We start from the raw sequence: 25934 nt of genomic DNA on the forward strand, positions 1-25934 counted from the left end.
TCAACATGGGCTAGCAAAAGAGCAGACCATAACCTAGCGAGACAACACAACCTTTATTGAAGTGGATAGAACATGCAAGAACATACTAGACATGCAAAAATTAATCTTGAATGCAACCTTTTATACAGGGTGAAACAAAAAAAATCCTACATGATAAATTAGCCTCGCATGCACCTAGAATCCTACATGCTTGCATGTTGATTAGGTACTGCCATGTTTGATATCATGGTACCATTAAACCCATTAGTATCACTGGACTTCTAACCAGGGTGATGCCCTAAAGGTGCACGAAAAACTTCATGTATAAATAGATAGCTTTTGTATTCATCTACATATATGCAAAACTAGAGGCTGAACTAAGACTTGCGGAAGGAGATTCTGATCCGAAACCCCACTTCTATGCAAACTTTTTTTTTCTACTTGCTTAAGTTTTTATTCTAGCTCAAATTGTACATACACGATAGATAATTCCATGATCTATCTATTCATATTTTGGTTAGAATTTTACATGCAATTTGGTACACCACCCACCTTTTCTGTAACTTGGTCACTGTTAACAACCAAAGCAGACAATTTTCTGAAGCAAGCTTATATAGGAGAGTCACTAGATGCTGCAAGACTTGTATGTTCTTTTTTTTTAATAAATACTGTTCTTATTGGTTCTTTTTTTTGAACAAAAATAATGTTCTTATTGGTTCTCGAAGTTCATGGCAAGCTACCAATCTCTGTCAAGGTTTCTCAAACGATAGAACCATGGTAAAAGCGTGGCACATGATCAACTAGACGACTGTTGTGCCCCCATGTAGCGTAATCAAAATATTCAACAAAAAGAAAATCAAGAGAACCCGGCCTCCTCGGCGCCTACTCAGGCGACTTCGACATGCTCGTTGCGGCATTCCAGGTGAGGTGATCGCGTCTTCACATCCTGCCGTTATCGGAAGCGTGTAATCTTACAGCACACTCATCGTCGGAGTGCTGTGCAGGAACCCGGCCTCTCGGCCGCCCTTGATGTCATCCCGCTCATGGAGAAGTGCGGTCTTACCCCCGATGAGATGACTTTCAACACTCTGCTTGATGGGTTCAACAAAAAGTGTCGCTTTAATGATGCTGAGAAAGTCTGGGAGATGATGAAGGAGAGGAATGTTGAGCCGAACACAAAGAGCTATAACGCAAAGCTGCAGGGTCTGGTTGCCCAAGGGAGGATTGAGGATGCAGTCGCTGTAATTGAGATGATGCAGAAGGATGGGCCCAAACCTGATTCAGTGTCCTACAATGAGCTGATTCGAGGGTATTGCAAGGAAGGGAGGGTGAATGAGGCCAAGAAAGTATATGATGATCTGTTAAAGAATGAATGTGCTCCAAATAAGGGAACATTTAAAACTCTCGTGCCACGTCTTGTGGAAGCCGGAGAGCTTGATCTTGCTCTAAGTTGCTGCCATGAGATCTCTAGTAGCAAGTGCAGAGTGAAATGCTCATTGCTGCAGGGGGTAGTGACTGCATTGGTTGCTGCATCTAGAGTCGAGGAAGCTACCAGGATTGTTCAGCTTGGGTGGAAGAACAACTATCCTCAGAGGGGTCTGATGATGCCAGCACTTGCTGAAACAAACAAAGATGTAGAAGCTGAAACTGCCTGCGATGATTCAACACCGTATGAAGAGGGGAGCAAGGAATAAAAGGAGTTTACAATGGCCCTTTTCGTTTCAGCTTGCCTGTTTTGAAGGCTCGATTTTGGAAAATCCAAAAGTCAGATGACTCCAAGAATCGAGAATCCAAAATCCATTAACCTTTAAAATCGACTAGAACCTGAAATAAACGGGACCAAAGCACACAAAGTCCATAGTCTGCTTAGGTTGGATGATTCATGTTTGTGCACCGATGGACATTGGTGGCCCAGGCACAGGCACAGGCGCTGGCTGCAAGAAAATGGATGCGTGCTCTACGATAGGATTGCTGTCGAAGTATGGACAGACCATCATTTGCATACCAGGTCCATTTTCAGGCATCGTATCATGTTCTGAACCGGGAAAATTTTTGGAAGGCAAATGGGACTGAAAACCATGCTTGTTGCTCGGTGGGGAACAGCAACCATTCCCAATTTTTATTGCTGCTTGTAAGATTCAGCCAACATTTCCCTAAAAAAGAACAAAATTGCTTCCCTGAAGAAAAAAAAAAGATTTACCCAACAGATCTACAATGTCTTCAGAGTTTTTTTTAGGGTTCCCCTACTGTGAATTGGCAGAACACCTGGCTGAGCTTTTGCTAAAGAAAAACTGAAGGAGGCTGCCGTTGGGTAGGAAATGGGTCACCCGTACCCATACCCACTAATCAACCGCATCCAAATTATTCATCCCCAAATAACATTGATAATACCCGATGGGAATGGATAACCAGTGGGTAGACATATCAAACCTTGCCTCGTCCACTAAACATATCGAATACTCGTGGCTGGAGGAGAGCAAGCGCGCGGAGGAGATTCATGGCGCGCGTGGGTGAGCTGGCGCTGGCAAGACGGGGCAGAACGCGCGACAAAGCTCGTGGCTGAGGCGGAGGTGACAGTACGAGGCTGTCGGCGTGGGACAGACGAGCGGCATGGGCAAGCTCGTGGCTCTCCGTTGCGAGCCTTGGCGCGGCCGCGTGACAAGGGTGGAGGAAACCTGGAGCTCGACCCCGCCGCGGACGGATGGAGCTTGGCCTCGGCGCTGCCGCTGGCCGGCGTCAACAAAGCCGGGGTGAGGGGAGGGGAGGGTCGTGGTGGCTGGTGATCCGGGCGAGCTGAGGGGAGGCCGCGTGGTGGCCGGCGAGAGATCGATCCCCATGGCAAGCTTCTAGCGATGCGACGAGTGCCGGACTGGTGATTCGATTTGGGGGAAGAAGCTAGTGCGAGGGGCTTGATTATAAACGGGTGCGCGGTTAAATGGGTAATTACCTTCCAATATCCTACCCATACCCATTTATGTATAGTATGGGTAATGGATTTGGGTAAGAATAATGGTTAACCAGTGGCATCTTGAGGCCCTGAGATCCGGTCCACGTTGCGACGGGTAGGAAGGGCGCCAGAGAGGAAAGAGGTGCGAGTGGGCGGCGACGGCCGCCAGCCCGCCAACGGCCCGGGCAATCGTTCAGCCCTGCGGCCCCGGCGAAGCTGCCCTGCCAGTAATGGACCGGGAGGTCCAGCTGGGTTGAGCTGCTGGGCTCTAAATATTCCATCACGGCCGAAATAGGCTGGGCTGTTAATATTCCGCACGGCCCAAATAAGCTGCGCAGCAAAACCCTCTCCATTCTCCACCTCTCTCGCCGCCGTCTCGACGAAAACCCCACCCACGCCGCCGTCGCGTTGCGCCCCCATTTGCCATGGCCTCCGCCGCCGCCGCCTCCAGCGCGCGCCGCCTCTCCAGCATCTTCTCCTCGGCCAAACCACGCGCCCGACCACCCAAGTCCGCGCCCGCGCCCGCCGCGGCGCCTGCCCCGAAACCTGCCGCCGGCGAGGCGGAGGCGATACCCAAAAAGGGTCGCAACCGCGACATGCCCCTCGGCAAAGTCGTGCAGACCGTCATCCGGCAGCGCGATCCGGACAAGCTGGTGTCCCAGTTTGTCGCGGCGTCGGCCGCGTCCCAGAGATTCCGCGACAGGCACCGCGTGTACGAGGTGGCCGTGGCCCGCCTCGCTTCCTTCGGCCGCCAGGAGGCCGTCGCGGCCATCCTCGACGCCCAGAAGCCCTTCCTCGAGGCCTCCACCGAGGGATTCGCCACGCGCCTCGTCCGCCTCTACGGCCGCGCCTCCATGCCGTCCCACGCCGCCGCGACCTTCCACGACCTCCCGCCAAAGCACAAATCCGTCATGACCTTCAACGCCCTCCTCGCCGCCTACGTCCACGCTGGCGACTTCGATGCGCTCGCCACCGCGTTCCAGCAGATCCCGGCCTCGTACCCCACCATTGTCCCCACTGTACCCTCTTACAACATTCTCATCAGCGCGTTGTGCCAGAAGCCGGACCTCTCGGCCGCCCTCGACGTCATCGCGCTGATGGACAAGCGCGGTCTTACACCCGATGAGGTATCTTTCAACACTCTGCTTAATGGGTTTTACAACAGTGGTTGCTTTGATGATGCCGAGAAAGTCTGGGAGATGATGAAGGAGAGGAATGTTGAGCCGAACACAAAGAGCTATAACGCAAAGCTGCGGGGTCTGGTTGCCAAAGGGAGGATTGAGGATGCAGTCGCTGTAATTGAGATGATGCAGAAGGATGGGCCCAAACCTGATTCAGTCTCCTACAATGAACTCATTCGAGGGTATTGCAAAGAAGGGAGGTTGGATGAGGCCAAGAAAGTATATGTTGATCTGGTAAAGAATGAATGTGCACCAAATAGGGGCACATTTCATACCCTTGTGCCATGTTTTCTTGAGGCTGGGGAGCTTGATTGTGCTCTAACATGCTGCCATGAGATCTTTAGTAGGAAGTGCAAAGTGCAATTCTCGTTACTGCAGGGGGTAGTGACTGCATTGGTTGCTGCCTCAAGGGTGGAGGAGGCTAAGATGATTGTTGAGCGTGGGAGGAAGAACTCCTATCCTCGGAAGGGTTTGAGGATGCCACCACGTACTAGAGAAGACATGGGTTTGAAGATGCTACCTACCGGCGAAGACATTGATGCAGAAGCTGAAGCTGACTGGGAAGATTCTTCACCGGATGAAGAGGGGTCTGAGGAGGGAGGTGTGTCTAAAAATGCTTGATCAGGATATCCCATTTTAGGTTAGGCACTGATGTGCTATGGTGATGCAAACAGAAGCTGCACTACTGTTTTGCCTAGCAGGATATAGCGGAATTGCATGTACAATTGTTATCATGTACTACTTTAATAAGAAAGGGTTTCTTGCTTCTCTGCTGTAAATTGATCAGTAAGAATACCTCTGCTCATCTTACATGACATTTACATCAAACTTTTCTTCCTACATTTCTGGCTTTGGCTTGTTTGTCACATGGTATCAAAATTGTTTGTTATATTTGTTTAAATGCCTTTTTCTGTTGTAATCATTCCTGTGCAAGTTTTGCATATACTGGTCTTTGATAATGCCACTGTTTGCTTTTGCAAGCAAATAAATATATAACTCCTGACCTGTTAACTTGATTGGTTACGTCAAGTTTAAAATATGGAAATTTATATCTTATGGGAGATTTAATGTCAGTCTAGATCACAGCCTCCGTTTTCTTAGAGATAGTGTGTCAGGCTAGAAGTGGATAACTCCAGAGCAGTTTCGGCTTTGTAGTCATGTTTGCCTTTTGCCTACCTCATTGAATACATTATCTTGCTCGTCAGACAATTTACCAATAGAAAGTGAATTATCTAAAAGAAAAGATATTACAGGATAATGAACTAACAATTTGTAAAACTTCAGAGTTCTACTTTCAAGTATATGGTAGAGGTTGCTATGGCAGAAGGTGTCTTCTTTGATTCAGAATACGTGAACTTAAGTATCTAGCACTGGCAGGTTGACTGCAATGTACAATGGCTGGCTAAGCTTTGAGATGGTCTTCAGCGCTGTTTCGAGAGTTAAGATAGAATCAAGAATGAAGGCAAATGAGTCATTATCTGATGAACCAAAGGTCAAACGGATCAAAAGGGGAGGTCCCAAGATCACGAATGACAATGGCAGGCTTTTCTTTTTCATTCTTATTTTATTTTTGTTGCCAAATAAGTTTATAAATTTATGCCAAATCTGGTGTTTAAATGCCACAAGGAGACTACTTCGCTCTACATATCTACCAAAAACCAAGAAAACAAATTGAAGTTATTCCGTAATTCAATGCATCAAGTTTCATGATAATCGCCCTTCCCTGTTTACTAGTAAACACACGGCAGAATCTGAAGCTATTCAAGATTAATTCCTAGATTAAAAGCTGGCTTAAAACTCGTCTCAATCAGTATTTCCGCTAGCAATGCTTACCGTTTGTGTGTTGTGGGTGGTTAGAATTGCTATCATATATCTGACAATTACTTCGGATACCACTTCTGTGTCCATGCCAAGCACTGGAGATAAATTGGTGTCGGATCCAGAGTCTAGAGATAACCTGGGGTCTTTTGCTTTATCTATAGGATACTTTCAGTTTTCTTTACTTCTGGTTTCATATGCCACAGCTCAAGAACATCTTACATATGTTCAGACTGTTCATGGGAAGTCATTGGAAACTATGAGAACATCTCCGCAATTTCGTGACACAAGCCTTCAGGTGAGCTCCCTGATCTATCATGTCCAAAGCCTGTGTTCTAACTATTATTGTCTCATCCTGGGTAGTGTTTGTCATCTCGAATTGCCTGTCACAGATAAGCTGACATCCTTTGTCGGTTTAACTACGCATTGTTTTCTCTGTAGCATCTTAATATAATCCATTCATCTCTACAACTACATTATTTTGCTTTTGAATCCTCCTAGTTGCAGTGTGCAAGAATGATCATCAAACTTCTGGCCTGCTGTATTTGAAAAGATTAATCTTTAGCACGAAGCTTATGTCTAGATAAAGAACTCAACTAGAGATTTAGTCACTCCGCTTGCATGCCATGGCTCACTGTGTTCGGCTGGCTGGTGCTGATTTTTTGTGAGAGAAAAGTACTGCTGGCTGGCTGGTGCTGGTGACTGGTGCTGGTTTTGTGTGAGAGAGAAATACTATTGACTGAATGCAGCGAAGATGAAGCGAATAAAGTGGTTGTGGTTCCCGCAAAATAGAGGCGCGGAGGAACTGAAAGGGTCCGATTGGATACAGGGTGCTTGCGTCAAAACTGTAAGGATTCAGTTTAAGTTTTTGGATCAATTACCAAAATTGTAAGGTCAAAGCTGTTAAAACCTTAAAATTTACTAATTCAGTAGTCCAGTAACGGCACTGAGGCTAAGCTCATCTCTGCACCTGAAAACCCTCTAGACAAATGAGCACCAGCGGGCAGCCTGACTGCTACACGACGCAACAAAGCGCCGCCCTGCGTAGCCTGCCTCTGGTTCCTCGTTTGCCTTCACGGTGTCATACGTAATCAGCCGAAGCTTCCGCCGGTCAACAACAAGCAGTTAGGTAGGCACGTACTAGACGCGACTGAACAGAAACAAAGATTGCTATACTAAGGCCCTGCGAATGAATCTTCCCAATTTGAAGTACTAAATGAAGTCTATTTATAAAATTTTTTGCACAGATGGGTTGTAAATCGCGAGACGAATCTAATGATGCTAATTAATCCATGATTAATCAATAATTAGCGGATGGTTACTGTAGCATCACTGTTGCAAATCATGGATTAAGTAGGCTCATTAGATGCGTCTCGCGATTTACAGCCCAACCATGCAAAAAATTTTGTAAATAGACTTCATTTAGTACTTCAAATTAGCAAGATTCTTTTTCACTTTAATGTGTTTATGGCTTTTTTGCGTTTACGGGGTGGGATCTAAACACACCCTAAGTGAAGTTTATTTATAAAAATTTTTTACGAATGATTATAATTTTTCGCGATGAATCTAATGACGGTAATTAATTGATGATTGGCTACAGTGATGCTACAGTATCATCCTCTAATTACGGAGTCAAAAAAAACTTTATTAGATTCTTCAGATTTTCTAACTCAGGGGTTCTAAAGTTAATTTTATAAAACCAAACATGACCATTAACTCCGGCGCTTAGCACTAGGAAGTGTGTTAATACGGCGTCCGGTCAGACAGGTCCGTCGTTTCATGAGCCGGTAAAAAATTACTACTCAAATTTTTATACAGTACTACCAGACCCCGTGACGCTAAGGCAGGTTCCCGGTAACGTTCACGGTCATCATCCCGGCGGCAGGGGGCCCCGGAGGGCGATGGCAAGAGAGAACAGACAACCGGGGACCGAGCTGGGGGCGGTGTCTACAGCAGCGGCAGGCTCTAGGCTGGCGGCGAGGCTGCTCGCTGGCGGCGGTTTGAGCGGGGCGACGGGTCGTACCATTCACGAATTGCGCTCGCGCTGCAGGCTTGCGCCCGTCGCGGGAAAACGCGACGGGGGCCAGGCGGCCAGGCCCATCTTGACGCGCCAGGAACAGGAAGCCGGCGCGGCACCGGCGCCGCCGGGATCCGCCACTGTTGTCGCAGACGCCGAGACAAAAAGCGCATTGAATGTTCGGTTCAGGCAGCAGGTAGCCATCGATGCGACAACGACATGGCGTCGGCTCGCTGCCCGGTTTGCGCGCGCAGCACCACTCCGGCACTCCCTTGCTTGGCGACTGCCACGATAAAGATTCGCTGCCTGCTAGTGCTACCCACAGGGTTGAAATCGAAACACAAGCCAAACCAGGACAAAGTTTGAAACAAAAAGGTGTACGATGGCGCTACCAAGCGGCCATTCAAGAGGTAAATGAGAAGCGCATGAAGGCATTGCTAGTTCTACTTCTACCCTGCTACAAATGTTTAGACGCGAAACTGGAACAGGGCAGGCAGTACGCGGGGTGCTTGGTAGCTCTGAAGACGATGGTGAATAGGAAGGAGGCACATGAAGGCATGCACGTACCTACACTGAAACATGGGCAACCACCTCCGATCTGATCGATAGCGACGCTAGCTAGCTGCAAGCCTGCAACAAACGGCAACGAAGTGGCAACCGAGACGCACGACAGAGAGCAGAAGATATAAAAAAGAAAAAAAAAGAATGGCTAATTGCTAGTAGTACCCGCAAAAAAAAATTGCTAGTAGTAACTAGTAACAACGAGGTGTCCCAGCTCTCGAGCTCGTTTAGGCTACGGTTTGCAGATGACCACGAAGCACGGGAGCAGCGCCCTCGGGTTGAGCAGGTACAGCTCCTCGATGTTGGAGTAGGGCCCGACCTTGCCGGCGAGCGAGTCGAAGCCCGTCTGCCCCGCGAACTCCCTCAGGTTCTCCAGCGGCTTGTGCACCCGCCCCGCGATCACCCTGCACACCAGCAGCGCCTTGCGCGCCGCGGCGGCTTCCCCATCGTCGCCGTCGGCGGGAGGCGCCTCGATGGACTCGAACGCTCGGCCGCTGGTGGACGTGGTGAACACGCCCACGCCGACGCCGGCCTTGCCTTCCTTCCTGGCGGAGAAGCCGTGCCGGATGATGCGGCACACGGCGCACCTGTCGGAGGCGCAGAGGCTGCTGCTGCTGCCGCCGCCGCCGGAGCCGAGCGCGCACGAGAGCGTGGCGCCGTGGAAGCGCAGCAGCTCGTTGCCGTCGGCGAGGCAGCGCGGGTGCTTCTTGGGCAGCTTGCTGGCCTTGAGCTTCACGGCCTCGCGGTACTCCTCGAAGCGGGACAGCGTGCGCTGCGTGTTGTGCACCTTGAACACCCGATCGATCCGCACGCAGCTGCTCTCCGACTTGAGCAGGCTCGTCCGGCAGATGATCTCCACGATCTTCCGGGACGAGTCCCCTTCCACCAGCTCCGTCACTGCACACGCATCCAAAAAGAAGTAGCCTGGGTCAGAACTCGGAAGCTCCTGTTTTCTGAAGTTGAAGTTTTCATCAACAACAAAGGAAAAAATGAACAGCAGAAGAAAATGTTCTGAAAACATAATGAGCTTCTGGCTACTGCTTTGCAATTAAGAATCCTAGGAATGGCTCATGTACATCTTAATGGAGAAAAAGCATGGATGCTACGGAACGCAAAATCCAGCAGAATCTGATGCTACAGGCTCGCAGTTAGTATTCAAAAAGGCGCGCTTGGATGAACATGAACACGGAGGTGAAGCCCGGACTCTGTACCAGGGCCTTGTTTGGTTGGTGCTAGAAATCTAGCACCAATGAATAGTAAACAACTTTGACCGTTAATTATGGTGTCAAACAAAGTCAGTTTATAAAACCAACTTCAGAGTCCCCGCGCTAGTGACCTTGAAGAATCTAATGAGACCTTTGACCGCGTGATTAGAGGATGGTTACTGTAGTATCACTATAGCAAATCATCGATTAATTACCATCATTAGATTCGTCGCGAAAAGTTACACCCATCCCTAAAAAGTTTTTGCAATTTGACTTCATTTAGTACTTCATACATGCGAGATTCTTTTTTCGGGAAGTGTGCGTGCTAGAAAACTAGCATTGCCAAACAAGGCCCAGGTAGTTGCAAACTTTTTGGCTAAAGACGCGGCCGGCACTAACTAAAGTGCCACCGCCTACCGCCCGGACGGCGTGAGGATCCACGGGGGAGGGACTGTGTGTAGTACCACCACCGAAAGCTCAACATGCAAATGCGGGCGCAGGCAGATGCCAGCGGCGGCGGCCTCACCTGCATGCTTGGAGAGGTGGTGCGCCTCCAGCGCCTCCCACTTGCCGAACTGCTCGCCGCACCGGTGGCAGATCAGCCCGCCGGAGCCCTTGCCGGCTCCGGCCTTGGCGTTCTCCTCGCAGGACGCGCGGTGGCCGGCCGCCACGGAGCCGCCGTTCCGCTCCAGCAGCACGTTCGGGGACCTCGGCGGCGTGCAGCGCACGCCGCCGCCCCGCATGGAGCCGCTGTAGGGGAGGCCGTGGCCGGCCCACGCGGGGCCCGGGGTGCCCGGGCGGAGCGTGCCGACGAACGACGACACGACGGCGCCGTCGGCGTCGTGCGCGGCGGTCGTCCCGACGGCGCCGAGCCCCCCGCAGCCGCCGAAGCCGGTGATCTTGAGCTCGCAGCGGGAGTTGGTGCTGAGCACGACCTCGTGCGCGATGGGGTTGAGGAACTCGCTGCTGCCGATGGACCGCGGGCTGCAGCTGGGCGGCTGCCCCGGGTGGCGCTTGCTCCCGTGGATCACGTCCCGCAGGTTGGCGATGGAGCGCGAGCACCCCGACCGCGGGGCGGCGCGCGGCTTGGTGGCGATCGACGACAGGTGCCCGGCGCCCGCGGCCCTGGCCCGCGGCACGTGGACCTCCGACGGCTCCGAGCGGCAGTGCAGCGACCTCTTGAGCGCGAACCACACCGTCGGCGGCGGCCCCTTCCCAGGCGCCGCCGCGGCCTTCTCCTCCTCAGTAGCCCGCGCGACGCCACCTCCGGGGCCGGCGGCGGCAGCGGCAGCGGTCCCGCGCCGCCTCCTCTCGCCCATCGCGTCGCGCAGCCTCGTCGTCGGTGGCTCGGCGGGTCACTGCATTACCTGCGGCAGGGCGGCGGCATCCGACGCGAGGGAGCGAGGCTGGCGGAGGCAATTAAATCCTCCTCCCCCTTGCCTGCCTGGGGGTGTCGCTGGGCTGGGCGGCCGGCAGTAAAGGCGCGCCACCAAACCAAACCTGCTCGCGCTCGGCGCTGCGCTGCTGGCCTGCTAGCTGCTATACTGTCCTGGTGGTTTGGCTGGCGTGGTGCCCGCCGGGCCGAGCCCAGCTCAGCTCAAATAGTCGACGAGGGCGGTGGGTGCGCGCGGGCGGCGGCGACCTGTGACCCGGCGGGGGGTCGGTCACGCAGCTTGACAGCGAGGCTAGTTCCCGGAGCCAAGGCCAGCCGTACAAAAAACGAAGCGAAACGAAACGAAACGAAACGGAAACGGGTGCCGCGAGGGACGACGGGGACCAGGCCGACACGTAAGAACAAATCCGTGTGAGGTGAGGGACCGCGCAGTGGGGGGCTGGCCATCCCGTTCGGGGGCGCTCAGGACAGGGGACCCCCGGGCCGGCCGTGGTTGCGAGCACATGAGCGGCGACCGGTAACCGAACGAGATCGCCGAGGCCGTGGTCCGTGCCGCCGGGTACGGGAAACGGCGGCCAGAGGCTGTGGTCGCGTATGCTCGATTTGGTGGAGCTCGGTGATCAGCAGTGGCCGTTCCGAGCTCTCCCAGGGCCCTGCTCCCGTCTTCTTCGCCTTGCATGCCTCGCATGCGTGGCTGTTGAGCTACGTAGCCCCCGCGTACAATTAGCACTATCATTTGCAATGATTACAGTGTTGGCGCGGGAATAATGCAATCAGCAGCATGGGGGTTAGCGGTTTAGCTCCTGCGATTCTGCTTCAGATACTCCAGCCTAGCTCCACGCCACGGTGAATGCATGTCTATAAAAAGTTAAAAACTCTTGGGCACCGGTGAGTGTGAGAGATACGCTATACGCATACTCCGATCAGGGGTCGTGACAAAAACAAGGGCACGGAAAGTGCTGCCGGTGTACGAGTACGACCATGTATACTGCTCGTCTGAAAAGTCAGCAGCCTACCTGTGCAAGGGAAGATCAGATCAGGAGGAAGCCGTGCGAGGGGGCCATGCGTTTCTGTTGTAGTATCAGCGTAGCAGGATACGTACACGCGGCGTAGCTACAACAATACTACAATGGTACGGTCCCCATGGGCTGGGACGCCATCATTGTGTTGGCTGTAACGACAAGTGCTGCAGGTTCTCGCTTGTGCCATCCTCCTCCGTGCCCAACTGTTTGTCTTAACTCGCCGTGCAGTCTCGTACTACGGGTAAACAACCAGGCTCCCGTGGCCGTAGTGTATCCCCGGCAGCGCAACCGGGGAACCCGAGACGCATGCCTCACGCCGTTAACAGTTCTCACAAGTCACAACCAAGGTTAACCTAACCGGTGGGAACCGGTCCGGTTTGACCGGTTACCGGTCAAACCGGTCCGGTCCGGTTCCGGTTCCGGCCGGTACCCAACCGGCCAAAATTCAAATTTTAATTTGAATTCAAAAAATGAAAAATTCCCAAAAAATTCCTAAAAATACTTCAAGGTGTGATGAATCTAATGGTGTCAAATTTTCTCAAAAATTCATTCATTTAGTATAGTTTGTGGGAATTTAAAGTTAAATCAAAAAAGAAAAAGAAAAAAAATGGGCCGGCCCATGAAGGCCCACCGATCGAACCGGTCAAACCGGCCGGTAAACCGGTCAAACCGGTCGGTAAACCGGTAAAACCGGCCGGTAAACCGGTTGCACGGGAGCTTTTGAATTTCAAACCGGTCAAACCGACCGGTAAACCGGTAAAACCGGCCGGTAAACCGGTCAAACCGGCCGGTAAACCGGTCGGAACCGGTTGCACGGGAAAATTTGAATTTATTTGAATTTGGATTTGAATTCAACCGGTTTCCACCGGTAACCGGTCAAACCGGTCCGGTAAACCGGAACCGGAGCCCGGCGGTTACCGGAAACCGGTTGGGAAATAAAATCCTGGTCACAACCCGGGGGGTGGGGGACGGACAGGGGAAGATGGTGAGGTGCCAAACCACTTGAGACTGGGGCGGGCTCGTGTTCTTTTTTTTTTCTTTCAGGACAAGGGGGTGCCGGGATGTTAGCTAGGCCATTCATGCCGGGTTCAATGTGCTCGGTTTTCCCTGCCTGGCGCTGGTACTGCGCTGCGCTGCAGACACTTGGCACTGTTTGGAGGTTAATCATTCGTGAGTGCGAATGAATTGAAGGCCACGCGCACGGAACAGGCACTACTTCACTGGAAAGTGGAAACCGTCCTCGCTGAAGCAGTGCTGCGCCAGGAAGGGAGAAAGCCGATCGCCAGATGAAGGAATTGTAGTTTTTTCAAAAAAAAAAGATGGAGGAATTGTTCAGAGCTTGCACGGACTCCTCGCCAGGTCTGGGCATAGTCGATGACCCATCATAACCGTTCTAGTAGAGCCTAATCCGTCATCATTTGATGGAGTGCTGGAGACAAATTCGCTGAAATCTTTTTGGCCGGCGCTCGGAAAAGTCGAAATCTCCTGAATCAGTGCTCAAAAGCTGTTCCGTTTTTACGGGACAGCGGTTGCAGTATCAGTACGCGGCATCATTGTGCACGCAACTGCAGCTAAACCAAAGGAAGGTTTTGGGGCCGTGGAACGAAAATGCCACGGCGCCACGGTCAAAGACTCAAAGGTCGCCGCCGATGATAAAGTAGTAGTAGTACGGTTAGGACTAATCGACCACCTAAACCTAATGATGTAGTTCTCGCTGACAACAAAGTGGTAAACTCTGTCTGCTCATGCCCTTGTTTGGTTCCAGGGACTTTAGAACTTTTTAGTATTTAGAAGTATTAAATAAATATTAATTATAAAACTAACTACAGAATCTTGGGGCTAAACTGCGAGACGAATCTAATGAGGTATATTAATAGTGAATGATTACTGTAGCATCACTGTAGTAAATTATGAATTAATTAGGCTCATTAGATTCGCTTGCGAATTAGCACTCAGCTGTAAAAAAATATTTATAAACAGATTTTATTTAATATTTTAAAATAATAAAATTTTTTTTGATGTGATAGGGACTTATCAAAAAAGTCTAGGAGCCAAACAGGGCCTCCGAGTTGGGATCTGTACTGAAACGCAAACGATACCGTCATACCGACCATGTGACGCGGCATTCGAGACACGCTCGCCGGCTGGGCAAGCTTTTGCCGCGCAATGATGTGTGTACGTACGGCTTTCAGGTGGTGGAGGACGTAGATTTGCAAAGGCTGTGTTTAGTTCGGTAGGGTGTAAACACAAAAAAATTTTGCGTTTCGAATCTTTCCAATTTGAAGGACTAAATGAAATCTATTTATAAAACTTTTTATATAGATGGGTTGTAAATCGCGAGACGAATCTAATGATGCTAATTAATCCATGATTAATCAATAATTAGCGGATGGTTAATGTAGCATCACTGTTGCAAATCATGGATTAAGTAGGCTCATTAGATTCGTCTCGTGATTTACAGCCCATCCATGTAAAAAGTTTTATAAATAGACTTCATTTAGTACTTCAAATTAGCAAGATTCCTTTTCACTTTAATGCGTTTACGGCTTTTTTGTGTTTACGGGGTGGAACTAAACACACCCAAAAAAAAATCTGTTCGAGCGTTAAATTGTCGCGCGCCTTAAAGGGTCTGTTTAGTTTAAAAAAACCGTAAACGCATTAAAGTGAAAAGAAATCTTACTAATTTAAAGTACTAAATGAAGTCTATTTATAAAACTTTTTGCTTGGTTGGGTTGTAAATTACGAGACGAATCTAATTAGCATCATTAGATTCGTCTCGTGATTTACAAATCATCCATACAAAAAGTTTTATAAATAGACTTTATTTACTACATCAAATTAGAAAGATTCCGACACAACCTCACGAACTAAACACGGCCTAACTTTTCGAAACGCAGAAGTGACACCTCCTCGCATGACTACTGTCTGTCGCGATCCACAAGAGTTTGCTGCCGCAACTGTACGCCCGCCATGATAGGTTGCAGCTTTGGGCAGCCGCCAGCCGGGCAGGGAGGTTTGCTAGGGCAAAGGGCCAAGGCCGAGCTGAGCAAGCTCCAAGGCTACCACTGTTCGTCGGCACTCGGCAATGGTGCCCCGGTCCCGTCACGAGGATTTCGTTAGTTCTGGCCGTAGCTAAATGCCAGGACGCAGCGTCAGGTTAGTCTCCTATCCGAACGATGCAAACGTCGAAGTCCAATGCGGTGCCGCTCCGTTTCCGACTGTCCCCAGCGGCCCAGCGGGCCAGCGGAACATGTCCTGCAGAGCTCGGGCCTTATTTTCAAAATAAAAGAGCTCGGGCCCAGCCCAAATACAATCCAGTTCTCGGCCTGACCCATTTTCTGAGCACTGCTTGTGTAGAACCCGCCCGGACTAGAAAACGCCGCGGCAAAGGCCAGTGGATGTACATATGATATTTGATGAGAACAAAAGTATAGATAGACAAGTTTTTTATTGATTTTATGATGATTGGCATGAAGAGATTTTTTTAAAGTTCAATATAAGAAGGCACATGAACTTCTAGAGTAGTAACCATAAATTGAATATATGGTTAGTCAGCTCTCTACTTGTTAATATCGTAACATGCAACCGGCTGCTTGATTATGAGATAATGCATATGGATCAAGCTCAAACGACTACTTGCAACTTATTTTGTTCAACTGATTCATATAGTACTTATCTAATACAATTTTAGTTTTTTAGTGTCCACAATATTATCCTGTAGATGGATTGGGTATATGTAGCTGATGGCAGAAGAGTGTTCCTAAACAGAATTTAAAGAACTAAGAATGGTAGTCGACTTTCTGCTATTTGTTCGAGGCTAGAAAAGTGATAAAAATAGCTAATTGATCATATCTTGATAAATTTTAACAAAATGTAACCCTCTGGGGTGGATTGTTGGAGCAATAATGAACGCAAAATTCTTGGTGGCCCGGGTGAGCGCGACCCTATCCCCGTCCCTTGTTTGGTCGCCGGCACCGAGGCCGTAGGTCTAATTCGGAGTCGTAGTAAATATATGACTTAGTAATATTTGATTGATCACGATTAGGTACATTCCATTTATTATGAATGTTCATAAGGAATTCATTATAGAAGGGGCTTGGCCAGCTGCCAGCTATTGGTCGCCAGATTGACGACCACGATTTGTAGTCAACTTACTGCTATTTGTTCGAGGCTAGAACAGTGCTAAAAACAGCTACTTTATCATATCTTAATAAATTTTAAGAAAATGTAACCCTTTGGGGTGGATCGTTGGAGCAATAACGAACGCAAAATTCTTAGTAGCCCAGATCAGCGCGACCCTATCCCCATCCCTTGTTTGGTCGCCGGCGCCGAGATTTGCAGGTCTAACCTGGAGCGGTAGTAAATATCATGACTTAGCAATATTTGTTTGATCACAATTAGGTATATTCCATTTATTATGGAGGTTACTAAGGAAATAGAATTGTTTCCAATAAAAATGGTTTGCCCTACATATCAAAACCAAAAATTAATTTTGCGGATAAATATAATTTGGAATAATCCTGGTGGGAACCTCCAATGGCCTGCTTGCGGTAATATCTCTGATGTTAAGTATGTGCATTGGGAGCTAATCATCCGTAAAAAACAACATTTGTATTAATGATGCATGCTTACATGTTCTTAATAATTTTTGATTGCATCGTCAATTGATTTTAGATTTGCACAACAACCTTTGTAGCTCTTTGAACCAACTGCAAGATATTTGAATTATTGTTGGCCATGGGAGCTGGAAGCCACGCACAAGTCCTGTGGTCCACTGAACATGGCCCACATCATCAGATTTTCGGAGTAAAAATCAGATTTTCAGAGTAAAAAATGGCACGCATCTGGTTTCCTTTTTCCAGTCGCCTCCTGAACCATCCAGAGTCTGTTCTTATCCACCGCACCACACTTTCTTTTCCCCATCTGCTCCCTCTAGCTTCCCATCGATCCAGAACTCAGGCTCCCATCGATCTGGTCCTGCGTCGGTGTGTTCCATGGCTGCAGGAGCCCGAGGCAAGTTCCATGGAGGCAGGGTTGCAGGCGGCCCTGTGTCCGACGATCCTGCGAGCAGATCCGTGGAGGACGGAAGCCAGGAGGCCGCGGCGGCGGCAATGTCGGCGAGGGCGGCAGGCGCGCGCGGAGATCGGATCGAGCGAGGAGATGATTGGATTGTTGTGCGCGGCCACCGAATCGGACGCGGTGGCTTGTGCATCAACAACCAGGGCCATGTTTATGTCCCAGACTCAGTCATCTTCTTCTCTCTTTCTTCTCTCACAACGTCGGCCGGCAAAACGTCGAGGCCCCTTCCTCCTTCCCTCTCTCTTGGTGTAGTCTGCAACAATGGTGATCGGCAGCCTCCATCTCAGCCTCGGCGCCGCCTTGGCCTTCATCTCTGCTAGCACCCTTGGTGGTCGGGGTTGGAGCTCGCGCGAGCCCAGCCTGTGCCAGGGTTGGAGCTCGCCCACACCGCCCTGTGGGCCATACCGCAGTGGCTGGAGTTTGCCTGCGACGAGCCCGCTCTGCCGACGTTGTACTTCGTTTGATCTGGGGCGGCGTCGCCGGATGCCGGGCGAGGGCCTCTCTGTGGGCCGGCGCAACCCCACTGCCCGAGCCCGCAACCTGCGTCGCCTCCGGCCTCAAGGGTGGGGATCCTGGTGGCCGCCGGCTCCATCCCCGGGCGGGCGTGGGCGCGAGGAGCAGCACGGCCCCAGTCGCTGGCAGACTCGAGGGAGAAGCACGCGGCCGCTGTCCTCTTGTCCGCGTGCGCGAGGAGTGTCGGCCCGGCGCTGCGAGGAGCCGGCGCGGGGTGGCCTCGGCCAGCGGGCAGTGGCCGCGAGCGGTGCTGCGAGGAGCCGGCACGGGGTGGCCTCGGCCAGCGGGTAGTGGCCGCGGGGAGGAGGGGCTTGGCCAGCCGCCGGCTGTTGGTCGCCAGATCGACGGCCACGATTTTTCTAGATGACGTGGCATGATGTGGTGCCTTCTTTTGATCCGCGAATCGTATATAGAGACTAGAAAGGCACGCGGCTTTGCCGCGTAGGACTTGTATTTTATGTCGTAGTATTGTAGTTGGTAAAGATTTTAGATCATGCGCAGAGTAGCAATTATGGTATATAAGTAAATGTACAACATTTTGAAGTAACGTAGACAAATGCATCATTTCACTATTTTCGCATAGATGTCATGATGTACAGTCCGTTGTTGCACTTGATATATATTTTGGGCACCCTAATGTGGTGCCAATATTATTTAAGTAATATATTATTTTAGGTATCAAAATGGAACTATGATATTTTTTACTATATTTATTGTGGTGAAAGAAGGAGTAAAGTTATTTATTAGGGAGGGCATGCAGTCTAAAAATGCATATAATTCTACTTTGAATCATAAGATTTAGATGTGATGGCATTTTCTTTAAGGAAGTAGTGATTATTACATTAAAAAAATGATGTGTTGTTGTGGAGGTACCATAAGAAACCATAGAGAAATGGTGCTACGATATTATGGTTTTAGTGAAGTAGGATCTTTGCAATGTCCCGTTAGAAACTCTATATGTGCTCATATTTTCTCCCTATTAATTTTAAGCTTGCACTACATTTTATAATTTAGGTGTCTGAGTTTTTTAGTGTTATTCAGGCAATAGTTAATTTTTTCATTGTTTGGCTATATAAAAAATATAATTTGTCTCTTATGGGTGATTTATCCTCTTAATTGTATTTGTATTAGACTGTTGTCGACATTAACTTTGAATTTAGGTAACTGAAGTACAACACAACTCAGCGGAACTCACTCCACTTGTTAGAGAAGAACCGAAAACTGAACTGGAAGTATATTTTCCATTTTTTAACAAACGTGAACCTAGGTAAATCAACAACTTAGTTGCGGAATGAAGCTGAAATTTTTAGCACAATCAAGCATCACGTGAATAGCCTATTATAAAACTTTCATAGTAATTGGAGCAAGATAAGTGCAGATATGTGAGTAAAGATACGAATTTCACACTAAAAATTTAAATCATAGCCAAGCACCTACAACAAAAACTTTCTACTAAAACATGTCATATGATGTGATTATTGCATAGATCTACATTTGTGGAGCTCAACAAGACAGAATTTATCATTTTTTTAAGGGTAAAGTCCATTTTTGACCATCCAACTATCGACTGCGTCCGGATTTGGCAATGCAACTCTAAAACCGGACATCCGCAGCCATCCAACTCTCAAAACCGTTCATGTTTGGCCATCGAGCTGTTTTGCTAGGTGGTTTTGCTGAGTTGGACGCCACGTGGCGGTGGGACCCACCTGTCAGCCCCTCCTCTCCCTCCTCTCTCCTCTTTCTCTTTCTCTCTCCCTCTACCTCTCCTCTCTCCTATCCAACTCTGCTGACCCTGCGTCGGCCGCCGCCCTTCCCGCGCATGCCTCTCCAGCTCACCCGGCCGGCAGCTCTGGCTCATGGCGGAGCTCGCCCGGCGTGTTCCCGCCGGCGGCGAGCCGTACGGCGGCGGCGGGGAGATGGGCACTTACGATGACGGCCTGCTCCGCCCGGTCTCCGTCCACAGCGTCGCCTGGGTCCGCGCCGAGATCCGCCCGCCGCGCCGCCAGGGGGCCGCAACCGAGCTCCGTGCGAGGGGCCGCGGCGCCTCCTGGTGCCGCGTCAAGCTCCACCTGCCGGCAGAGGGAGCAGAGCTGCGGCGCGACGTCGAGGAGGGAGCTGCGGCGCGGCGAGGTGATCCGGCGGCGGCACCCCAAGGGGACGAGGACAGAAGAGGAAGGAGGGAGGCCCGCGGAGCTCGCCGTCGCCGCCGAGTCTCCACGGAGCTCGACCGCCAAGGGAGGCGCGGTGGAGCTCGAGCTCCTGATCTGCCGCAGCAGGAGGGGCGGCCCGGCGGGGGAGGATGGCCCGACGAACGGCCGTCCCGCGGCACCGCGCGCGCTCGCCGCGGCCGCGCCACTCACTCGACGCCGAGCCGCGCACTCGCCGCCGTCCCGCGGGCCCTCGCGCGCGCCGTGCTCCGCCTACTCCCTCCCGCGGCTGTGTTCCGCCCGCGCTCGCCGGCGCCGCGGCCACACAGAGCAAGGCGAGGCCGGTGGAGTGGGGGCCCTGTAGGCCCTCGCCACGCTCGCCTCGCCCGCCACTCGCCGCCGTCCGCATCCTCGACCAGGGGACCCGCCGCCGCCGCCTACAGAGGGAGCGAAGGGCCGCCGCCGCTCGCCAGTCGCCTCCGTTCAACCACGCGGCTGCCGGGGCGCGTTCGCTGTGCTCTCGCCAGACCGCCGGGGCCGCGGCCGCGCCCCGCCACCCCTGCAGCTGAGTTGGGGAGGAGGCCCACCAGCAGAGCTCCCCTGCCCACGGGCCGCGGCGGCGCGGAGCTCCCCCGCCCGCGGGCTTCTGCTCCACGCGCGATGGCCTTGGAGAGAGAGGTGGGGACGGGCAGGGAGCCAGGGAGGGCGGCGCCGCCGGGGAGAGAGAGCGGGGAAGAGAGAGAGCGGGGAAGAAAGAGAGAAACAAGAGAGAGAGAAAAATTAAGCTGACATGTGGGCCCCACCGCCACGTGGTGTCCACATCAGCAAAACCACTCACCAAAACCGTCCGATGGCTAAAAATGAACGGTTTTGAGAGTTGAGTGGTCAAGGATACCCGGTTTTGGAGTTCGATGGCCAAAACCAAACTCGGGCAATAGTTCGATGGCCAAAAATGGACTTTACTCTTTTTTTAATTTATCTACGAACCCTGAACTTCTAAAAGAAAAAGAATTTATCAATTTATCAAATTTCAGCCCATTTAAGAATCAAAAGAAAAACAACACTAAAGACAGAGACTTTGCAACTGGAACCCTGAACTTCTAATGAATTAACCTGCAGCACATGAGCACTATTTATCGAAGTCTAGATCTTTGCATTGGGAACCCTGGAGACTTCCCAAATCATTTTTTCTTTCCCTTTCTTCTCCCTCAGGAACAGAGAGGGGGGCAGGCTTAGCGGAGCTGATACTGGGCGGCCGCCGGCCGCGCTGGCGGCAAGGGGTAGCGCTGGGGTTAGCCACGTTTAGCTTGCTCCCATGGAGGGGCGAATCGAGTGCCTAGGGGACTTGTAGGCCCTCAGCCATGAGCAATGGCAGTCTGGATGGCGAGCACGAGCAGGCTCCAATGGTGTCGATCTTGGCCGCGGAAGGCCACGGCAGCGGCGGCTGGCCGGCCGGCTGTCGAGCTGCTTCGGGCTTGCGCTATCCCGAGGCCGAGCATAGCTTGGGAGGCGGGCCGTAGTCTGCTGGCCATGTGCGCTGGCCCTGCTACAGCGGCGCAACATGGCTGTGACTGCAGCATGGCCGCGCGACGACCACGAGGATGGCGAGAGGGAGGGCGCGCCGGCGACATGGCCGCGTGATGACGGCGAGGACCGGGTGGTGCAGGAGTTGTCCGCTATCGGGTTCGCGAGGATTCGCGATGGCTCGGATCGAAGATGAAGCGGGTGGGAGACCCGTGCCAAACCGCATTGGACGGACAAGATTGCCTGATCGCTTCATCCGACGGTTAATGGGTTATCGGGCGACGTGTCTTGATGGTTTGCCTGCTTTTGGTGTGTGAATCGTAGTAAGAGATATGGAGACAACCCGCGCGAGGCCCACAAATACGAGTGCAGTGCGCGCGCCTCCGGGCGCGTAAAATTTTCCTTTGATTCCGTTTGGAAATATATATTTATTTTCATGTGTCTAAATTCAGTTGAAGCGAAGGTATTTAAAGAGTATAGTATAGTTAAGCAAAGATAGTACAGGATATGAAATTTAATTTAGTTTACAGGAAATGTAAGTTTATGACACAGTACGTATTTTCATGGAGATTAATATACCATCATGCTTAGGGAAAGAATTACAGAAAAATGGTAATTGATTATATTGGTTGGCACCTGGCAATCAACGAATGTCACCACCGCCAGGTGCTTGCTGTGAATAAGCAAAAACAAAATTTTCTCAAAATATGCTATTTTTGCCTTTCTATTTAATTAGAAGCTAAACAACATGGCATAGAATGTAACATCACCTTGTATTTAGCCAATGGAGCTAACAGAAGCATGTACAAATCTACTAAAAGCAGATGGACAGCAAATATATATCCTTGAAAGTATGCCACACACATATATATATAGCTTGATTCGACCGATCTTGTCGCCACTGTGAAACTTGTGCCCATAACCTATAAAGCATTTTTGCATAATAGTTAATAAACACAGTTCTCCAATAAGAATATACTAAGAAGCATTCACATGTATAAAGAAACCGCGAGACGAATCTTTTGAGACCTTTGACCGCATCACTAGCACAAGTGGGTTACTGTAGCACTATATATATCTAATCATGCACTAATTAGGCTCAAAAGATTCATCTCGCCGTGTACATCCAAACTGTGCAATTAGTTTTGTTGTTTAACTACATTTAGTACTCCATACATGTGTCCAAAGGGAGAGACACAAATTTCAAGGTGAAATTTTTTTGGGAACTAAACGCGCCCTAAATCATTGAACGGACGGTGAAAATTATTTACAACAATGTGGACGGCCTGGCCGGCCGCCGATCTTCGGGACATTGTTATATAGGCTGTGTTTAGTTGTAAAAAAGTATGCGAAAAGTGTTTGCGAAAAATATTGTAACACTTTTCGTTTGTATGTGGTAAATATTGTCCTACCATAGGCTAACTAGGCTAAAAAAAATTCGTCTCGCAACGTACATCAAAACTATGCAATTAGTTTTTTATTTACTTACATTTAGTACTCCATGCATGAGTTATTTGCTATATTTAATGTTTCGATGTGATGAAAAATTTAGAAAGTTTAGAGGAGTTAGGGTCACTAAACACAGCCATAGAAATAGGTCAGGAACCTCGAACTACCCGTACAGAAACCTCGGCAGGTCCAAGGCCCACAAATGGAGGTACAGGTTCAAGCACGACGGCATCAAGCGCGTGGCGTGCAGCCTCTCGACGACCTCCTCCGGGGAGACGATGGTGAATTGGCGAATGGTGATGCATGGCGTCCCCGATCACTAGTGGTTCCGGCGGCGTGCGCAGGGGAGAGTGGACTCGGCGGCGTACGTAGTTTCTCCCGAGTTCAAATGCAGTAGCACTGGAAAGAATCGAAGACGGCATACATGACTTCAACACTTGTCTCATCACCCTGGGAACCGGAGTGCTTGGCTGCCGTTGAATGACAGTAAGGCCCTACACAACGTAGTAGTAGTGCTTGAAATTTTTTTCAGGTCCACGTAGATTGGTTGGAAATTAGTATCATACTTTGTAGTTGCAAGCACCACTCATGGCCCCACAAACGAAATAAGAAAAAAAAAATCCTATCTGCGACCTGCATGCTAGCTACCGCGATGCTAATTCTACCCTTGCCCGTGACTTTCCTTCCCACCGGTCGATTCAGCCAACGCCACCCACATGGTGGGACCCACGCCTTTATCCCACCACTCATTCATTTTCTTCTTCGTCTCTATCTCTTTCTCCTTCGTCTCCTCCATCCCGAACTCCTCCCCCCGGCGCCCGTTTGCTCCATGAGAGGTCCTTTTCTTCCTCCATCCCGGACTTCCCCCACCCCTCTGCTCCATGGGAGGCGCGACGCGCGGCGAAGGGGAGGAGCGGCACGCCGGCGGCGAAGGGGAGGAGCGGCGTGGCGCGGCGTAGTTGGCGGCGGCGGCGGCGGCGTGGAGCAGGGGCGAGGATGGCGGCGCTGCGGGGCCGGCGGCGGGGAGGGGCTGCGCGGCGCGGCGGGCCGACGGCGGGGGAGGGGCTGCGCGGCTCGCCGGTTGGGAGGGGGCGAGTCCCAGGTCAATTTTTTTCTTTTTTTTTGCTTTTCTTTTACAAAAAGTTTTTACCCGATTTTTTTTGGTTTTGGAATGCAAAAGTTTTTTCACTTGAGTTTTTTTATTTTGGATGAAAAAAATTCTTCAAAATTTTTATCAAAATTTTCCTTTCAAATTTTTTCTCATCAAAACTTTTTCCTCTCTCTGAAAAATTTCTCTGAAAAACTTTATCAAAAAATGACAAAATAATTACCAAAAACAAAAAAATATTTTATTTGGTCGAAAAATTGACCGTACGGACGCCAACTCACGGGCGCCCGTAAATTAGTTGGCCCCACTAGCTACTAAGATAGAAGACCAATAGAAAGCCCAACTGTTACTTTTCCTATTTGTTTAGTCCGCAGGCACCGGCGGCATCGCTCTCAAAATTTTTGGCATTGCCAGTTGGCATCACTGGCCACAGTGTAGAGGGTGGTGCTTCATCCTCTCTCATCTCCTGGCATCATTTAAGATACACACTGTAGAGGGCCTAAGGAGATACCAATCTCACTCAACGAAGACTTTAGAACACACCAAAGATACCCAGCTCTCCATACATACCACACACACCATCATAATCTAATTAATTACGCACGCAAATTAAGCAGACGAAACGTGCACGTGATGACGTGACGCGATGATATCTCGTCGAAGACCTCTCCCCGGTTCCTTCACAGGGCTAGAAGCATGAGCCCGCCGAGAGCGGCCAGCGCCCCCGCGACATCGCCCCTCGCCGCTCGCGGCAAGGCAGGCCCGCCCGACGACGTTGCCGCCGGCGGCGGTGGCGGGGTCGAGGCCATCGGCGCGACCTCCGCGAACGGGAAAAGAGATTCCACGGCCTGCACCGTGGGGGGCCGTGCCGGCGCCACCAGGGGTCCGGGCGCGCAGTACGCCCGCTTCTTCCTGTGCTGCTTCTTGTGCCCCGCCCCCGCGTGCCTCGGCGGCGCATCCGCGGGCGCCGGCGCTGGAGCCCAAGGCACGGGCGCCGGCGCGGGCCGCCTCTCCACGTCGCGCGCTGCCGCTGAAGGTGGTGGCGGCGGCGGCGAGCTGGGCGTGGCGGGCGCGGGGCGGTCGGCGACCTGCACCTCCATCTTCATGCCGCCCAGGCAGTGCCCCGGCGCGCCGCAGATGAAGTAGCGCGTGCCCGGCATGGTGAGCACCACGGTGGTGCTCCCGCTGTTGTCGAAGGAGATCGGGTTGGCCGTCGTGCACGCGTCGAAGGCGTCCTTGGTCACCTCGAGGACGTTGTGGTACGTGTTGTCCTTGAAGGCTGCAATGCCACGCGCACACACGGTGTGTTGCATGTGCGTAAGAAAGAACACGATAACAAGTTTAAGGAGAACGATCGGGCTATGCTACCATGCTACATTGTACTTACTCAGGGTGTCTCCTGGGGCGAACGTTTGAGCTGCAGCCCAGGACTTGTAGTCGGTCCTCCCGTCCCACCCGCCGCCCGGGTCGCCGACGACGTAATCGGCGGCCGTCGCGGCGTGGATCAGCGACAGCGCCACCGCGACGCATGCCAGTGCCCCGCTGATCTCCGCCATGTTCAATGCCGCAAAGGGCATGATCTAGTTGGTGTGCCTGAGGTTGGCGTAACAAGTAACAATGGTGCAGTCTCTGATCCTGCAATATATACACAGACGGCTCGCTAGCACGCCTGTGCTACTGTGACAGTCAGACACGCACCCTACATGCATGCGCGGGGCGCACACCCTGCAGTGGAATTTCGTTGTGACAGAACCTGGTACACGGAAGCATCCAAGGAGTTGGTAGGCAGAACACACTTGGGAGAGTGTAGATCGACCTTTCCCTTTACAACAGTTAACACTGCTGTACATTCGCCCGTTTCCTGTAACGGTAAGTTTCTATAAGGATGTACCTTCTGATGGACGCCCATGTGCAGGTCTGTCCAGGCGAAGGGTACATTCCCTGGGCACGCGTGCCGAACTCCGCGTGGCGCGCGGCCGCTCCCTGACAAA

At 51.2% G+C, this 25934-nt stretch overlaps 3 protein-coding genes and 1 long non-coding RNA gene across 5 annotated transcripts; 1 reads left to right on the forward strand and 3 right to left on the reverse strand.

The window, feature by feature from the left end:
- The first annotated feature begins 3265 nt into the window (after nt 1-3265).
- Nucleotides 3266-5001, forward strand: LOC120708305 (pentatricopeptide repeat-containing protein At3g13160, mitochondrial-like). Of its 2 annotated transcripts, none has more exons than XM_039993509.1 (2): nt 3266-4053; nt 4135-5001. In XM_039993509.1, the coding sequence occupies exons 1-2, from the start codon at nt 3352-3354 to the stop codon at nt 4726-4728; spliced, it is 1296 nt and encodes a 431-aa protein (XP_039849443.1). In that variant the 5' UTR covers nt 3266-3351; the 3' UTR covers nt 4729-5001. The 2 variants fall into 2 exon arrangements, with proteins under 2 accessions (XP_039849443.1, XP_039849442.1); XM_039993508.1 differs by having other exon boundaries at nt 3267-4727; nt 4766-5001.
- Nucleotides 5002-8541: 3540 nt separating this feature from the next.
- On the reverse strand, nt 8542-11278 carry LOC120708306. Its single transcript, XM_039993510.1, has 2 exons — nt 10235-11278; nt 8542-9400 (listed from the first exon to the last, which is right to left on the reverse strand). Exons 1-2 carry the CDS (start codon nt 11025-11027, stop codon nt 8736-8738), a joined length of 1458 nt encoding a protein of 485 aa, XP_039849444.1. The 5' UTR covers nt 11028-11278; the 3' UTR covers nt 8542-8735.
- Nucleotides 11279-21868: 10590 nt separating this feature from the next.
- On the reverse strand, nt 21869-22377 carry LOC120710766. The gene is made up of 2 exons (XR_005690005.1): nt 22157-22377; nt 21869-22059 (listed from the first exon to the last, which is right to left on the reverse strand). It is a non-coding gene; the product is annotated as an uncharacterized LOC120710766 (long non-coding RNA).
- Nucleotides 22378-24378: 2001 nt separating this feature from the next.
- LOC120708307 (blue copper protein-like) lies at nt 24379-25637 on the reverse strand. Its single transcript, XM_039993511.1, has 2 exons — nt 25331-25637; nt 24379-25222 (listed from the first exon to the last, which is right to left on the reverse strand). Exons 1-2 carry the CDS (start codon nt 25518-25520, stop codon nt 24624-24626), a joined length of 789 nt encoding a protein of 262 aa, XP_039849445.1. The 5' UTR covers nt 25521-25637; the 3' UTR covers nt 24379-24623.
- Nucleotides 25638-25934: the final 297 nt, after the last annotated feature.

Source organism: Panicum virgatum, chromosome 5K (genome assembly GCF_016808335.1).
Source record: "Panicum virgatum strain AP13 chromosome 5K, P.virgatum_v5, whole genome shotgun sequence".
Classification (NCBI taxonomy): Eukaryota; Viridiplantae; Streptophyta; class Magnoliopsida; order Poales; family Poaceae; genus Panicum; species Panicum virgatum.

Bases quoted from the DNA above. Each gene is read 5' to 3' on its own strand.
- LOC120708306 (XM_039993510.1), bottom strand. From the start codon at position 11,027: ATGGGCGAGAGGAGGCGGCGCGGGACCGCTGCCGCTGCCGCCGCCGGC. The intron at 9,401-10,234 runs GTGAGGCCGCCG...ATGCGTGTGCAG, and splicing joins CCACCTCTCCAAGCATGCAG to TGACGGAGCTGGTGGAAGGG.
- LOC120708305 (XM_039993508.1), top strand. From the start codon at position 3,352: ATGGCCTCCGCCGCCGCCGCCTCCAGCGCGCGCCGCCTCTCCAGCATC.
- LOC120708307 (XM_039993511.1), bottom strand. From the start codon at position 25,520: ATGCCCTTTGCGGCATTGAACATGGCGGAGATCAGCGGGGCACTGGCA. The intron at 25,223-25,330 runs GTAAGTACAATG...GTGGCATTGCAG, and splicing joins CGCCCCAGGAGACACCCTGA to CCTTCAAGGACAACACGTAC.